At 40.1% G+C, this 17,337-nt stretch overlaps 3 protein-coding genes across 9 annotated transcripts in view; 2 read left to right on the forward strand and 1 right to left on the reverse strand.

The window, feature by feature from the left end:
- The window catches only part of LOC111251462 (arylsulfatase B-like), an 18,369-nt gene extending 17,875 nt beyond the window's left edge, over window positions 1-494 (reverse strand). For 3 of the 6 annotated variants that reach the window (XM_086991352.1, XM_022808049.2, XM_086991350.1), the window contains exon 1: window positions 204-493. The gene's annotated coding sequence lies outside the window, so the exon portion shown is untranslated. Of the gene's footprint in view, window positions 1-89 lie in introns of all 6 variants that reach the window. The other 3 variants (XM_086991353.1, XM_086991351.1, XM_022808051.2) reach the window with 3 other exon arrangements.
- LOC111251610 (mpv17-like protein) overlaps window positions 1-17,337 on the forward strand; it is a 24,855-nt gene that overhangs the window by 4,993 nt on the left and 2,525 nt on the right. The window contains exons 3-7 of the mRNA XM_086991379.1: window positions 9,052-9,210; window positions 12,664-12,836; window positions 13,965-14,125; window positions 14,353-14,423; window positions 15,113-15,343. Coding sequence (XP_086847505.1) covers window positions 12,664-12,836; window positions 13,965-14,125; window positions 14,353-14,423; window positions 15,113-15,253 — 546 coding nt within the window. The 5' untranslated portion in view covers window positions 9,052-9,210 and the 3' untranslated portion in view covers window positions 15,254-15,343. The remainder of the gene's footprint in view (window positions 1-9,051; window positions 9,211-12,663; window positions 12,837-13,964; window positions 14,126-14,352; window positions 14,424-15,112; window positions 15,344-17,337) is intronic.
- The window catches only part of LOC111251608 (beta-hexosaminidase subunit beta-like), an 18,551-nt gene continuing 16,866 nt past the window's right edge, over window positions 15,653-17,337 (forward strand). For both annotated transcript variants that reach the window (XM_086991354.1, XM_086991355.1), the window contains exon 1: window positions 15,653-15,792. The gene's annotated coding sequence lies outside the window, so the exon portion shown is untranslated. The remainder of the gene's footprint in view (window positions 15,793-17,337) is intronic.

Consider the following 17,337-nt stretch of genomic DNA (forward strand, 5'->3'; position numbering starts at 1 on the left):
TCACACTCTTCGTACGTAGCTAAGCAAAATGAATTCTTAAGCAAACTTGATCATCATGATGAAAATATTGACCCCGCAGAGAGACGCACAATAGTACTGCTTTTGCTTTGTTTGTTCCTTTTGTGAAATGGTTTCGTAACACTGTAAGCTCTTTCGCGAGTTTCTGCCTTCGTCACCGAGGTAAAAGTTTTTCTTGATGTTACCTGCTTTGGTATTCGTTGCTCTAGATAGTGCTCACAGGCCTGCTCAGGCTTACTGCCAGCAAAAACGTAAGTAAAAGACTTCTGCCAGCCAACATATCCATCGGCCCTATGCATGCATCTTCCTGGTGCTATTTTGCCCCTGTGCGTCTGTAAGTGCCGGATAACGCGCGGTGACTTGTCCTCTGTTGAAGTGCTGTGGTTCTAGCGACAATGGTAACGGGCGAAGTTGCCTGCTACGACGGGGGTGTATGTGCTATTGCCACCCGGCAAACGAGTGGAGGCAAAGGTAACAGCAGATCCAACAACAAAAGCGGGCGGCGGCAGCAGCAATCAGCTTCATTCTCTCTTTCTGCTTTTGGCAATTTTCACACACCTCTCCCCTTCCTTTTACTCTCGTGCGACTGTTACCACTACAGTTCGACGTCAGCTACTACCTTTACCTTATTATTATTACTATTTCCAGTTGTGCGACGATTTTTTTTTATCTCGACTATGTAATCAAGATCGCGCACCGGAGCTCTGCTGTACAACACCGAATAATCCCAGCTACAGAGTCAGACGTGGCTGCCACCATCGTGGCAAAAGCATCGCATTTGTCCGGGCCATCCTGTTGTTACTCACTGATGGTTGTGGGAGAAGCTTTCCTGACAGCTTTGCCATCGCTCCAATTTCAGCTGATGTTGTTGTTGTACAGCCGGCTGAATTATTTCGTGTGGCTAAGCGACTCGCGAACAGTAAAGTGAGGCAAATGAAAACCTACAACGATAGCAGTAGCGTCACTACGAAAAACAATGCAGGCCGCCCTAACTCTAGCTGTCGACGATTGTTTCGGCAAAAAAAACACCTTTTCGTCATGACAAATGACAGGAGTCACGATTAATGCTGGCCATTTACTTCATTCGTCAATGATAAAGCTGGCAACAATGCCATCTTTCGAGTTCAGGAAAGATGGCATCGTGTCGCTGTTGGCATTGTTTACGCCGTCTGAGCTGCAGGCTACGATCTCCGAATAAACTCGGAATCATTGTAATAGTGCGTAGACTAAGCCTAGTATAAGACGAAGCTTTTAATCGGAGCCAACTCTATATCGTCAATGAAATAGCGGAATGAATCTTGGAAAGTACTTCAATATTGAGGGCCAATCTGGTATGAAAAGAGTGTCTTCTTTGCATCGCCAGAAACTGTCTTTACATTATTACATCAATATGCCCGTGGCGGTCTTACTATTATAAGCTTAAGTAAGCGAAAAATCAATATTAAAATAATCCCGTACTTTCTATTTCAGTTCAATAACACATTGTACTGAAGCAAATATTCGCAATGGGTAGCGTTTCCGCATAGTTGCAGATTGTTCCCTATAGCATTGAGCAGCTTGATACTACTAACAATTATGTTGTCCATCATTGAAGACTGAAGCGTACTGAAGATTGTTAGCCAGAGCTTGAGTGAAAACGCAATTCTAATCGAACTGCTAGTTCTTCTTAATAAAGCTGCGTTGAGAAGCCGTTATATGTAAACGTATTTAGTGATATTTTTAACAGGCTTGTCTGTTTGTTGTTCTTACTGCGTAACCACTCATGTCCATCCGTACGTGTCGGCAGCACGTATTAAATGCGCTTTGTGAGCTTTCTTCACTCATCGGTTCGTTTTTTTTTACAAACAGCCGTCCACGCGTTCATTGGGTGTCAAACAAGCCTTCTGAAGAACTGACCACAGCAGCACATTTGCCTGCATAAGCAGAGCGAGAGTAATTGTTTGAGGAAGAACTGAAGCCAGGCGTTGCTCCTTCAACCTCTTGTAGACTCCCATTTCGCTAGATGGGCCGTCTGAAACCTATGTAAAGGCACAATACAGCACACTGCTAGATCAGATTCAGGTCTAGAGGGCTGTAGTTTGTTTAACGTAGCATAGTGTATAAGCATAAGGACTACTTGATTCTAGGAGTAGTTGCTATCGACTAAAGGTAGAAAACTCCTACCCGTGGATGCTAGATGAAAGTACAACAAGACCTGAGCGTGTAGACGATTTCGCGCTTTGATCTGGGTTCTTAACGGTGCTTGGCGTCGACGACAACAACAATGGCGAAAGGTAAATAATAAATAAATATGTAAGTGTGTAAATTGGTCTGAGGCAAAACAGTTTTAGGTATATTTAAGGAACAAACCATACATGGATCGTAACGTCGATCTTTGTACACAAATATCTTTGGTGACAGCTTCGGTGTCCAGAGGAGTCAGTACATATATATATATATATATATATTCGAGAAATCGTCTGTAGCAAACCTTAGTTTGCAATATACGGATTACATGCTTGAGGTACCTCTACAAAACTTTGTTGTACGTTAATATCAATAGAGGGTGCACTAGTTAATCGTCTAGGCGACAATATATGATGAAAAAAAGATACTACGATGTGTAGTTGCCTTCATACGATCCGCCAGTCAATCAAGATATTGTATCAGCCCGAGATCTCAAGCAATGGGGACAGTAAATTTGAAAATGACGTATCTGTGCATACAAATATTGTGTGTGTAGAACGCCTTCGAAGAACGCTTTTTCTTTTATTCGTTGCACAATACGGAACAGCTTTGTTAAGGTATCCGTACATATATGTTGTTGACCTATATAACGGCTTTCGGCTAAAGTTTTTCATCTAGTTTGAATTTTACCATTTAACAGCGATGGCGAACTTAATTTAGCTACATATATGAAGCGCAAGTTAATTCAAGCAAGCATAAACACAAGGTATCGATGGCTTGGTAAAGCTTCCAAGTCATCTTTAATCAAAGATATGGTAATACTCAATAACACCCTATACACATGTTGAAATTACCCTATTGACGACATCAATGATAGCGGGTTGCTTGTTCAGTAGCGGCGTGCATGGCCGGATACAGAACTCTTGATGTGCTTACTGCTTGTCTGGGATCGGCGTCGACCTCTACCGTAGCGAGATTTCCTACTATATACACGTCTCTATCATGAAACGAAAATCGATGAAAAATACTTCATCGCATATAATTATCAGTCATCGGTACCAGTTGATTATCCCAATTACAAATCACGACGTACATTATCAAGAAATTCATGCGTGAAGCTAAGATGAGGATTAGCATCTAGCAATACGTAACATAATATACGATCTCCTCTTGCCGATTGTTCTTTTGCCGCCATCGTAGGTGCTCTCCGAGATGCGGCTCAACCTTAACGCATAGCTAAGACCTTAGCACATGTCTGTACCGTTGATTAACGTAGCAGTTTTGTGTTCTTGTTTCCTCGGCGCTTTTTCTAGATGTTTAATTATCAATAAAAACTTGCACCGCATTTGTTAAATGGGCACCATGATCGTACGGAAATAATCGAGTACTTGATTTTTCCTAGGTCACGTTCTTTCGAAAATTTTATTACCACTGGATTGTTCACTTCAACTTGTTTTCCAATATATGGTACAGTACGATGGACAGCTAGTCAAAGACAGACCGTTGCCATCAAGGGTGCAAATAAACGTCAGCGGCTATGAAAAACGCAATGCAGGACGTCGATGCCTCAGCATTGGATTCTAAACGAAAGGCTCGACTTGTTCTAACTTGTACCTAAAGCATAGCTATTGTTTATTCCGAAAAATGCTACCTAGAATATCCACAGTGTATTGAGCTAGTCTTCCGTTTCGATGAGACGCTAATCGCACGAGGACAGCCTGTATCCCAATTACTACCAACGAAGATACTGCAAATATATATATGTATTATCGGAAATATCTTTTCCTCTTCACTAAACTTTGGTAAAATTGAAGGGCAATGACTAAAAAGTGTCGTCTGACGTACGTGATGCACAACATCCTGTCATATGCAGGTAGCAATCGTTGATAATGAGAAAAATATGATAAGATAGGTGATCGAAGCCTCGAGGACAAGTAACAGCGTAAGCAGAAATAGCATTATTTTCTCGGGTTTTTTTTTTATTTGTCATTGCGGCTTAGGTCATTGAAATCTAGAGATTCGCTTGTGTCCTTTGAGTTTGTTAGTATCCGACTGCAGCAAAGCTGGACAAAACTAAGGCGCTCCTGGAGCCGGCTATTATCGCTAAATTACCTTTGATGGTAGGATGTTCATAATACATTAGAAGTTTCCGTAACTGATTGACTACAGACATTCTACTGGCGCTTTGCGGGTAATGATTGGATCATCAGCCAAGATGAGCCTTTAGAACGAATTTTGGCGGAACAGTTTCTGACCATGATTTCACCTGTACATTTTATGCATATTCGGGTGAGCCTGCATCAAGTAAGGATTGCCAAACCAATCGTCAATATGATGATCTGAGCTATCCATGTCATACTTTCGATATATAACACCGTCCATGCTCCGAATGGAAAAATACGCCCATTTTCCCTGATTATGAATCGAACCCGAACTTAACTTGCGGCAAGCTATAAATAAAAAAAAAAAAAAAAGAAATGGGCCAAAATTTTTAGATCAGTATGCACAACCGCGAAGCCGGTTTGCCAACTGGCCAGTGTGTTACTAGCAGGCCCATTGACTATAATATCCGTGACAGTGCTACGTAATATACTGTGGAATAATATTTATATACTGGAATGGTAGGAAGATATATATATATATAAAATACAAGGCGGGATTGTCTCCTACATGTGGTGAAGGTTTTCAACTAGTGACCAAACGCTCACATGTTTCCGCAATGAGCTCCCCCCCTATATCTTTGCGACCCACTACTGGCGCTTCGCGAACATATCTTAGAGAGAGTGCTACTTTTGAAACGTAGTAAAACTTGTTGCATTTTTTTGGACTAACCTTTTAGCTGACTTGGTGGCATTGGTCCCATTGACTTTAATGTAGGCATTAGTGTCATAAGACGATCAATGAACGGTCGATTATACTATCCCTAGCCTACCTAACGGTGCCAAATCCATTAGGAATAGATGGTCCACAGATGGCGCCCCACTGCCCTCTAGCTGCGATACCTTTAATCGACAACGTGCAAAAAAGTAAAATACTACAGTAGTGGCTGGATATAAAAAGGCCGCATTCGATACTATCTGATCTGCCCATGCAACCAGAAATAAATCCTTCCCAATGAACTGTAAACTGGCATTGCTCGAAACAACTCACTTGCCACTGACTGGAACATATTCTAATAAGAAAACATTTTTCAATTTTTTTTTTTAAAAACGCAAACCTACGGGTGCCTGAGGAACATATCTATCGATCGATTCGCTCCTAGGCACTTGATTTACGTATTGGAAGCTTGGTGCTTGTCGAATGCAGCTCCACCATTTGGAGAGCCTTTAACTTTGCTATGCTTTCCATAAGTCTGTAGGTACTTATTAATCATTAACGTATCAAGCCAATAGGCTTATGTTTGGACGTTTTTTTTTTTGAATATTTTGCCAAATGTGCTAAAAATCGCTTTGCTTTCTGATTATGTGAAAACGAACATTTACAAGAATGTCGCAGTAGTAGTTAGTTATTTTCGAACTTACAGCAAGCAGACCCACACGGAACGTACAAGCGAAAAACAGTACTCGTCGGTACAAATCAAGCTGGCGATGGCGATGCGTTTTAGCTCTATCACTGTCGCAATAATTTGTTCTGTAGATTTATTCCAGTCCGACCGTAATTATGGCCTCGTCTACGAAAATGTTGATGAGGCCAAATGGTGTTCGCAAATATGTACATAGCCACACCGGCTACTTAGACGGGAGTTGGAATGACGAACGCAAATGACCATAGGAGAGTTTGTTGTCCTTGAAGATCAAAAAATCGTTCTGTGACGTACACATCTAGAACATTGCAAGCGGCTTGGCAGTGCTTGTTTGCGTGTACAATTGCGTTGATCGATAATGGACAAGTGAATCTGTATCTTAAGAGATACGGCATACGATCGTTCTTCTGGGCGTGCTAGGAAAAATAGATGGATATAGAAACAACCCTAGCTGTATCTCGTTTATTATCTTATTAGGGTTTGGACGAAGCAACGGCCAGGCAGTATATCAAAAACATGCTCTAAAACGTAGCTCTAAGATGTAGAATCGTAGCGTAATGACGGCATACTTGGTCAACGGAGGTGGGAAAGAAGGTGACATATGAAACCTGGACAAAAGATGCCCAGGCCAAAGTGTGTCCGCATGCAAAAAGAATTACTCAGGTACCCCTCGATGCACCAACAGTGTCCTGCAATTCTGGCACTGATCATTGGCCGCCGTGCGGACGTTTTCCGTAAGCGATGCAGAATAGCTCAGTGATTTGTTCACTTGGCTGCTTATCGTCAGGTTTTGCCAGATCTCGCTCTCTGTTTCACATAGCAATGGTCCGGAGTTATTCTGGTGGTAAGCTTTTCTCAATGTATTCTTTTCAATAGCGCAGAGAAGCCTTTATCGTATAAATGTATAGTACTTCGGCTGAGATTCTAGGCGTCCTAGATGTAATTTATTACGTGCATACGCTGTAATGATCTGAAACCTCGACCGTAACTGGTGGAGTGTCAAGAAATAGACTGCGTTCTATGAAGTATATTAATAGCTCATTAATAACAAAAAAAGTACTTCACTATTTAAAATCGATTTCGTCACAACGATCAAGCTACCATCAAAGGCAGAAAAATACATTACAAAAAAAAGTATTATAACATGACAACTAAATATAAGAAAGTATACATTTCTCCGATATAAGAATGAACGGTCCTGTAACCTACGAATTACGTTAATAAATCACGTTCTCACGTGATTCATATAGAAACTGGTCAACCATCTTGGAATGGTTGACCAATGTTTGTCATTCTACATGCTACAGCAATCAGGCGCCAGGAAGTCAATCGCAAAGTGATACAGCCATTAGTAGATACGAGCAGCTGACAGGACCGTTGCACGTTTGTGCATCAGATAATACCGTACAATCTTAGCGACGTTTTCAGACATTACATACACATATATATATATACCTATATATATATATATATATATATATATATATATATATATATATATCTGTTGGCAGGCGTTACACAATAGGTATGTCGACGAAAAGGATTTGCTTCATTTACCATTGGTCTATATGTACTAAATGGGCTTGGTCCCTACACTGGGTGTCTCAAAGAAACCGGCATACAACCTGTGAAATATTTGAATAGTAAATTATAAACAGCAGAAGGTGATATGATTAGTTTAATTTCGATAACGTTCTGCCTATTCGGTCCTATCAAATACCTAGCCAATTATACAGCGTTATCCAGGCTGAATTAGTTCATCACTATTGCAACTTCGTCATGCTTGTGCTTCATCGATCTCCTAGTGATTCAAGAGGCGGACGAATCATAAAGGGGGAAACTCATTGCTGTGTCGCGGAACTTATAAGTTAAATCGAGAAAAAAAAATATTAACAACGTTAAACACAATATACGGAGTGCTATCAAATTCGCGCCGATAGAAAGGTATCGTAAATTTAACTAAAAATGATAAGCAAAGCAACGCTCCCGTAAAGGGACACGCGCTTTTTTTTCGGCCCGAGCTTTGTTAGCGACATAGAATTTCTTCATTGATAAAGCTAGCAGTAGCTATTAGGCAGAATGAGATGTTCACACAATTTGTTAGTTTTGAACAACGGCATTTATCTAATATGAGGAGTTGGACCACGTAAGTTTCTCTAGTACAGCGTTTGGGGTAAGTTCACGAACAGGTTCGAATGATATAAATGGGTCTCATAATATTAACGTCGCTCATTGGATGCCGTAAAGGCCATGCATACTAATCGCAGCAGATTTGAATCTAAGGGACAATGACTACTACTATTAACAGAATTTACTTTACTTTTGATTTGAAACAGAAACACACAGGCGACAATAACGTGTTCCAGGGGGGTTCGAAGTTAGATCTAGGAATCGGCATTAATTGTAGAGCCTTAGCAGTGCCTATTTTCAAATTTGTAAATTGTGTCATAAGCATCTACACGTACAAATGTAAGCTAGTAAAAACGATGCTCAATTCTCGCCAATGCCGAACAGTGATGTAAGATCGTGTATAAGGCATCATGTTGGCGCAGTATTGAAAATGTACTTTGTAAGTAAATTCTGTATACTTAGCTCAGTTTATTATTATTTAACTATTTTGGGCCTGCATTTCCATTTTAAACCATACCTTACTCTATGGGGTTGAACGGTCAGAGAGAACACGTGAAAAGATGGTAAATCGTTATTACTGAGGGTGTCGATGCCGTCAGTATATTTATATATGCGTATATCTGGGTCTGCGCTCTACCTTTCGTAGAGTGTAGTAGTTAGCTGCTGCTGCTGCCGCCGCCGCCGCCGCCGCCGCCGCCACCGATGCTGCTTTATCTGCTTTTACTGTCTCCAAAAACAGCAGCAGCAGTAGCAGTGGCGGTGATGGTAAAGCCCTTTCCACAACCAGTAAGTCCTTTAGTAGGCCCACGGTCCTCGCCCATCCCAGTTGACCCAGATTAAAGGTCCAACCCATAAGGATTGCTCGACCCAACCCTTTATTTAACCACTCGTTCGGCGACCAAATTTAATCTAACAACAGAATGAAACAGATCGATTGAAATCACGATCTTAGGCGATACTTCAAAAAAAGCGAAATCTCGTAGCAGTTACCCGGACTAGCACGACTACGTGTCTCTACCGAAGGCTAAAATCTTAGCTGAATTATATCTCTTCAACGGCGCCTAAAACTGCATTCTTTCGGACGAAGTAAAGCTGTAAGCGATTAAATGACTGATAACACACTTAGGTTCCACTAAGAAATATAATGCAGACAAAAAGCGTTTATCATTCACCTGACGTTGTGCCAGCCACCGTTAACTTTATATTACGATCAGCCCATCGAATCACCTAAACAGGGCCAGGAAAAAAACACCCAATGGTCGGTCCGATGTCGAGTTGGCGTTACGGTCCTCGAGGGGCAAGAAGTGTTTGGTTTTCCCATTGACAGCTGATCAGTTAGTGCGTTGGAAATCGTCGAACACCAAATAAGGAAGGTTAGTATAGACTTTACCAAAGAGCTTATGTATAATTTCGAAAATATCGACCTTAAATATTTGCGGTTGGTTCGGCGTGCTAGATTGTTTAGCTTATGTTTATAGATACTGCCTATATACTGGAAAGTGAAGCCATTACAATGTCCCATGTATTCTTTCACTTTCGCTTTAATACAATAGGAATTTACATTGGAGAGATTCTAATAGTTTGCATAATGGCATATTCAAATCTATTACTTCTTAAGTAATAGAGAGGCGTTCTAATTTATCTGATCGTGGTAACCAACACTCTGACCGGCTTTCTTGGTCCCATGTGCCCTTAATTTGTATATCTGAGTGATTTGCGTACTGAGCTGTATTGCTCTTCGTCATCTCGTTCCATACTTGTCACATGCTCAAGCAATCATACCTTCTTCGCTTGGCGGATATAATAGAGCCTTTCAGCTGTCTTTTGTAAACATACCCGGATCTCTGGAACCGAATAGTTATGTCGGCTGTGGGCGCCCTAATCCAAGCCCGAATTAAATTGTCAACATTTATAGGCATAGCAGTCGTTGTAGAGGGGCAGTGAGCTTGTTGTTAGTGTATTGATCTGCTACAGGCATCTATTTCGAAGCTGGTTTGCAGCGTTTCAGTCGCCCTTCCGGTAAAGGAAGGGCGGAGGAATAATCGAAAGGTCACTCACAGAACGAACTGTATGGGAACAGAAAAGGGTATTCGTCTGTCTGTACCACATCGCAGTTATACGAAATCACACAAATGGTCTATGAACGAGAAGGATTACCACGCGTATAGCGCGTTTATCACGTATGCATATATTCCTCGTCGAGGCCATGAGTTTCAAGGCTCCGTGCCTTAGCCATTTTCTAAGTCACAGCTACGTTGAATTATATTTAACTGAAAAACCATTGGTCAATAGGTCCATATTGTGTTTCACAGCTAAATAGACTGGCTAGAAGCGTTGTATACAGTTTGGTACTTAACGGTAGCTCAAAGGCTTACAAAAATACCGCACATTGTGATGTTATAGGATACTTTATTGTTTTTTTTTAAGTAGTTTGTTTACATCGTTTATTGAGAGCAATATCGTGAGCGGCGAACAAAGCCCATGCTCTGTTCTTCTGCCTTAGGACTAGCTTCGAACTTAATTAGATCGTCTAGCTATGAAGCCGATTATAAGTGGACCATCTACTCAGGCATGCTATTATATCTGCAACCATAAATTCAAAGCAGCGCATATGGAAAGACACCATACATGTACATCTAATGTGGAAAAGCCAACTGTCCCGTACCTTAACGTGTGTACTACATTTATTTACCGTATCATTCGTTTTGGCGAACCTTGACATTGAATGCAAGAGAAAATGTAACACATATATATATATATATTCGACACATTTTATGTCAGGGTCGTCCTTTGAATACGTGTAAATAAACGACAAAATCGATAGTTTGACCCCTGAGGGCTCCCAAGCGACTGCTGTAATATGCAGCTTCTCCATTCAGAAATACTGAATAGGGATAACCTATCGATACCATATTTATTGAAGTTATGATATAAGCAATTAAAGCCAACTACCAATCGTGTGAAAGCGTTAATTGAATTGAAATCAATTTTGGGTACTGATACGGTAATTTCTGTATCGTTTCGGACGCGCCGTACTAAACTTCGTTTATTTTTATTACGTGTTACCAATAGGTAGCATATAAGGAAGCAAACTCATAGCAGGTCTAAATCACACTCTATTATCGCAATGACCCTAAGTTAAAATGGTAACGCACTTTGGAGTCTCAAAAAATTACTTAGGACTAAATTCTACAGTTATCAATAATGTCATAAACCCCCGTTATCGATGTTTTTTTTTTATTACTCGGTTTGTCTGGATCAAATTAGAGAGAAGTAGATTTAAATATTTTGTAACATTTGCGAAGCAAGTGGCAAGGTGGTTGTGTATTAAAATCAATATATTGGCCAGCATGTCTTGACCCACTTGCTGCAGCTAAACGATCCCAAAATAACGGATGTGCTAACGAGCATACTGCCAAAATTAGTATCTATATACCCGTTCAATTCTTGCACTTGCGCAGTGTTCGAAGCTGCTTACTCGTACTTCTCACCTTTTGCCTCTGAACTTCGAACCTTATCACGACCTAACTCCACATTTGGATTTCCTCCTCTAACTGCCCCTACAAAAGCGCGGGAAAGGGCGAACCTATCTATTACCATTTTGTGAACACTGCATTGAGGTACGAGTGCCAAAGGAGGGTGAATGTGTTAGGTGGACTACATATTACGCTCGTTCGTCCTTAGTGGCTTTCAAGGGGGTACCTTTGTCTTCATCAGGTATGCTGGTCTAGGCGGTTATCGAGAGGTCTTAACCGAACTAAGGTAAAAAAAAAGGCCTACTATACCTCCAAGTGAAGTTCTTACCGTTGATATACCGAGAAAAAGAAGTCGTGAGGGAAGACAATTTCTCATTCGACCTTTGGCTTGTTGGACCCTCCCCAATGGCAACCGAGAAGGACTCCAGGACTAGAAGTTGACATTGATGATGTTATTCAACAGAAAGCCTATAATAACATTGATGGGTTTTGAGAGAGTAAAAGGAGGGAAGGACAAATGTAAACAATACCTAAAACTGAACTTGGGCTTGCGCGGAAGAACGCGGAACACCGTTTGTCAGCAACTGGAAAATGCCTATGAATTGTCGGAGAGGATTTTAAGTATGATAATCAAAGGTGGAAAATTATGTTGAACTTTAGTCGTTAATTGAACGTATATGATTAATCTTTTTTAGATAGTTTTAGCTTTTTTAGTTCGATTGTTTATTGCTATTGATCATACTCATGCAACCACTCAGGAAGCACCTATTGCAAACAGAGAGGTCAAGATCTTCACAAGATTCTGTACGAATAATCTTCGAAACGCTTATTTCGCAATAGCAGCAAATTTTATGGAACATGGAAAAGTTAATAACATTGATTTGGATTAAATTGTTACTTAACATGTCAGTTTGGACCCTTGCATAATTCTTTCGTACCTCTCGTCCGATCGGTAGCTTTGCTAAGTAAAGAAAAATTTAGAGATTTAGAGAAATGGTCCGACACTGTCAGTTGCTTTAAAATGCGTATAGACGTTAAGCCTAACTGGCCCAGTAATGGGCTGCCTCGCTGCCCTGTTTGAACGGACGTTGCTGTAAACATGCTTATTGCTGTGTTTTTTTTTTGTAACGTTCAGTGACTAAGTTCCGTTGTAAAAAACGACATGGCTACACGCCATTGTGACACTTATGAACGGTGTGCAATGTTGGCATGTAAAAAAAACTCTGTATAATTTTATTTACCCACGTGTTATACGTTTGGTAATACCTTTTTTGCGATCTAACAAAGCAGGAAAGTGGTTTGTAAGTTTAACTTGTCTAAACGAATTTATCTCTGTAAAAATCTTTACAGATGGTTTTGAGATATCAAATAGTCAGATTGTTTTTTGCACGACATCCGCTCGCGGCCAACGTTGCTGCGTATGGAGCCCTTTCGGTCGGAGCTGAATTTACCCAGCAGACCATCATCAGAAGATGGGACGGTGACATGAAAGGCAAGCCCTATGACTGGATTCTTCTCGGAAGGTTGGTTCCTATCAGTGTTATTACATACATATCTTAGTATTCTGTTTATAACAGCATCCCGTTAGGAGTTAGAATACTATCTAAACTTACTGACTTTGTAGACCGAAGTAACCTTAAGAAAATCAACTACAGGTTCACCTAGTAGGCTTGTCTAATCCTGACTAAGGTGGGATTTAGGCAAAAAATTATTTGGAGGCAAACCTACGCGAGATGCTGCTGCTGCTGATTTATAATAATGCAACAATAATTGATTTTATAAATAAATTCGCAAATACAGGGCCGCATCCGTATGCACGTTAGGTTAGGACTTTCTGGCTCGAAGTCCCCGGCACTACTGCATCTAACGAGTAAATGCTTGTTTATTCTAAGTATCAGACTATAATGTTTCGGATTTAGAAACGGTTCTGTATATTGGGGGGGTATCGGCAAAAGAAGTCTTTTACTCGGCAAAACTACATTTTTACTCAGTTAGTTAGGATTTCAATCAATATTCACTTTCGTCAGCTTGTCATGTGTTTAACTAGCAAAGCTCAAGAAAAAAAAAGCCTTACAAAAAGGGCTTTTTGTAAGGCTTTTTTGCGGAAATATTGTGTCGCTATTATGAAGAACAATCTATGTACCATTACGTCTTTTTCCTAAACCTACTGATAGAAATCAAACCAAAGATATTATGATAATAATAACAATGGTCCGAGAAGTATTAACTTTAAGCAGACCATTATATACAATATTATGTGTACGGCAAACATAGAATGGAAGATATTGTTCAGGTTGAGTATGATAGCTTCCTTTTGCGATACTCGTACGCTGTCTCCTAGATCTCGTCGTTTTATGCGTAAATTGAAAAGTTCATTCAGTAATTATTCTGTGTAGTCTGATATAATCCTACATATTTTTATCCAGATCGCCAACTGATTTTCTTAGCGTTCGTACGATGCTGCCAGTAGCAATTCTCTGACAGTCTGAAGCGATTTTTATCACTATTTCTATTGCTCAAAATAAATGTCACTTCTGATGCTTAGTATGGTAAATCTAGATGGGTATTTTCTGCAATAGTTGTGAAATTATTTTTCGGTTTATTGAGAGAATGACATATGATAATAGTTCTCTACTGAATTTCTGCTACAGATACGCAGTGTATTCCATGATCCTGGCTGGTCCTGGTTTATTCTACTGGTTCCGTTGGCTAGATTCACGATTTGTAGGAACTACATTTCCTGTTGTCATAAGGAAAGCCGCTACGGACCAACTTATATCAAGCACCAGTTGTACGGTTGTGTTTTACATATGTAAGTTATTGAGACGCGTATACTGGTTATCTAGCATCTGATAGATAGCGTAATACCAAACTTAAAAGTAGTTCCAATGCCAAGTACGTATTTTTTTCGGTTATATGTTACTGTATATGTGTGCATTTAAGGAAGGCACGTCGAACACAAGCTATGTTATTGCCCATCTAAAAAACCACTAGAAATCGGTAAGGATTTACGGCTCATATAGATCGATTCTGTTTTAGCGATGTCCGTTATGGAGAAGAAGGAAGATATCTTCGCTGAGCTGCGGCAGAAATTTTGGCCGACGTATAAAGTAAGCTTATTGAAACTGCTATTTGATTTTGTGAGTGTAAGGATCTTTCGCCAGATCGCCAAATGTATCGAAAGGTATTTTCATGGATGAAAATACTCGTTCAGACCTTTTTTCGTTCAGCTTGGCTCTTTATTAGTCATGAATTTTTTTTTCTGTTGTAAGTTATATCAGAGTACCTTTTCTTGTTTGTAAACCTGTTCTACTGTGATCTGGTATGGCGCGGTAAAAGTCATTTAAGTTGAGACTTCGGATCTGGAACGGATGGATGTTCAGGAGAACAAACGCGTATACTTTTGTTTAGGCACTTCGTCTCTCACCGAGGCGTGAAAGCGGCCTGGGCAATTAGGAATATTTACATTGCACATTGCGATTAGTTCAGGCGCAATGGTCTCAACTAAAGCTCGTTAAGATAAGAAGTAAAAAAAACTACGAAAACAATTACTAGTAGACATCAAATGTTGTTTCTATCTTTTACTTGATTCGCTAGTTTCGTAGCGGACGTTTATTTCAAAGAAGAACGCAGAACTATGGGAACCGAGATATATATATATATTTCTATTACAAAATCATTTTTTTGATCGGCCCATTATTCCTTTTATTATTACGCTTTGAATAAAATATGTTTTCAATGTAAAGGCTCTATCTACATAATTAGCCGATATTAATAACATCCTCTCTTATTTTTACAGGTTTCATGCTGTTTTTGGCCGCCTATACAGTGTCTGAATTTTTTTTTGGTTCCACCACATTTCCGTGTAGTCACCGTTGCCGTTGCATCTTTTGTGTGGTGTAATTTTCTCTGTATTCTCAAACGGGCTGTACATTTTTGATTAAAAAAAAAACAGAGCGATTTACGGTTACAAAAGCGTCGAATCTAGAGCAAATGCAAAACTTCCGTGCGGATTTACTTTATGACTAAGGTAAGTTAGTTAACGTTGCAGTATTAATCGCCACTGATTAGGTAGTCAGTACTTAGTCGATCCGATTGTGCTTTTTATACGACAGACAAACCGGTTATACCTATACATCTCTCATAAAGCAGACAGCTCGCCTAATCAGTTCTTATCAGCGATAAGTGATTAAACGTCTGATACTAGGCAATACGTAGATCTAATGGATTTACTGTCCGATCATTCTACAAGTAAACTTGAATGTTCAGTCATAATTTAAACGTAAACAGAATATCTGAGCAAAACAGGAATTCTATTGCTGATTATACTTACAGCGGCCCACTTGCTCGCCATATTATGTTACATTGCTCATTGTAACCAACGCTTCCTGCAACATCGGCTTCACCTGCTCGCCCCCATAAGACATTATGCGTCTGGCACTTTATAATTTTTTTTTAAATTACTCCGACCATTTTGAGGTAAGCGAACAATTGGTAAAAATTGTCGATCGACTAATAAATGCTTTTTTTCACTACATATTCGACGGACTCATACGAAACCGAAGATAAATCATTAGATTTTGTTGGTGGCCATCCGCGCTGAAGTGCTAATAGGCTCAGTGAAGTACATCTGGCAGAGTGGAGAGAAAATGGAAGCCATGACACTTAGCCTTGTACTTCCACGCTGTATAGTTCTGTGTTCTAGCTAGTAACGATTATTTGAAGCCGGCATTTTTGCTTCCGTTGTCTATGGGGGTATATTTAAAATAACCTACTATAGTTTAGCGCAGTTAATTGACCCAAGCATGAATAGGCAGCAAACGTATATAAATAAGATCGACAAGTAACTTTCAATAGATGTGCAGCTTCTGCTGGCGAAAAATAAATCGAAAAACGCTGCCTGTATGAAAATGTTTTTCTACGTCTCTACTCGTTGAGTTTTATGCTGTGCACATCCTCTTAAATCCTGAAAAGGTCCTGCATTACCTAGTAAATCGTTTTGGGTGCTTTTTTATTGCTAACGCCCACAAGTATCTTGATGGTTCGTGCAAGGATTTTACACAGTGAAATAACTCGACACGACTGAGGCGTGTGGATGCACTTCGCAGCCACGACCCCGAGATGTGATATGCATAACAATATTTTTTTTGTTTACGATACGTATAGCACGACAATTTGCCTCTTGCTTGATTTTACGTACGTTAAAAATATTATATGTTTGTGAGCAAAAGAGCTGATTCTTAAGCGATATCTGCGAACGTAGCTTCTGTGTTCATCAGAAACCTATTTATGATAGCGCAGATCAATGTACGCCGGACGCATTACAATGGGTGGGTAAACTGATCTTGCTTCAAGTATATAGGACCTCTCAGATGTTGATGGAGTGTTCGCCGATGTAATTTTAAGGCATGTTCTCTCACTGAACGCTGACCTAACTGATTGAGAACCATTGCCTCGACTCCGATTACAAGGATTTTGTAGTGATTGTTTCGATATACGCACGGGAAAAACACTACGTTTCCATTGGGGAGCCATTTCGAGTCAGTAAACTGCGAATAAACAGTAGTAAAATAAGAAACACGTTTAGTTCTGAATTTTGTAAATTCGGCATCAAATGATGTCCGAACTTTTTCGTTTGCTAACAATTAGGCGTTGATCAAAATAGCCAGACACCTGAAGAATGTCTGCATACATTGGCTCGTGACAAACAATTCGTTCGATACGACTCTATACTTCACAAGCATTTGCTTTTTAAGTTCAGGTTACCACCTCAAAATTAAACGAACGAAATAATAACCCTATATAAACCTCAAACGCGGCAGAAAAGATTCCCAAACCGGATCTTCAGAAGCTTGCACAGGGTGACAGAATGGAGCCTACGTTTAATATGTAACGGTGGCGGCTAATCGAGCGTTCGTTCGAGTATGAAGCCAATCGGATCTTCAAATCTAGAATAAAGCGGCTCTTTTATGTATGATCGTGGCCGGCATTACAGACTTGAAAAAGTACCGATGAAAAACGTCG

Source organism: Varroa destructor, unplaced genomic scaffold, assembly GCF_002443255.2.
Source record: "Varroa destructor unplaced genomic scaffold, Vdes_3.0 BEIS01000005.1, whole genome shotgun sequence".
NCBI lineage: Eukaryota > Metazoa > Arthropoda > Arachnida > Mesostigmata > Varroidae > Varroa > Varroa destructor.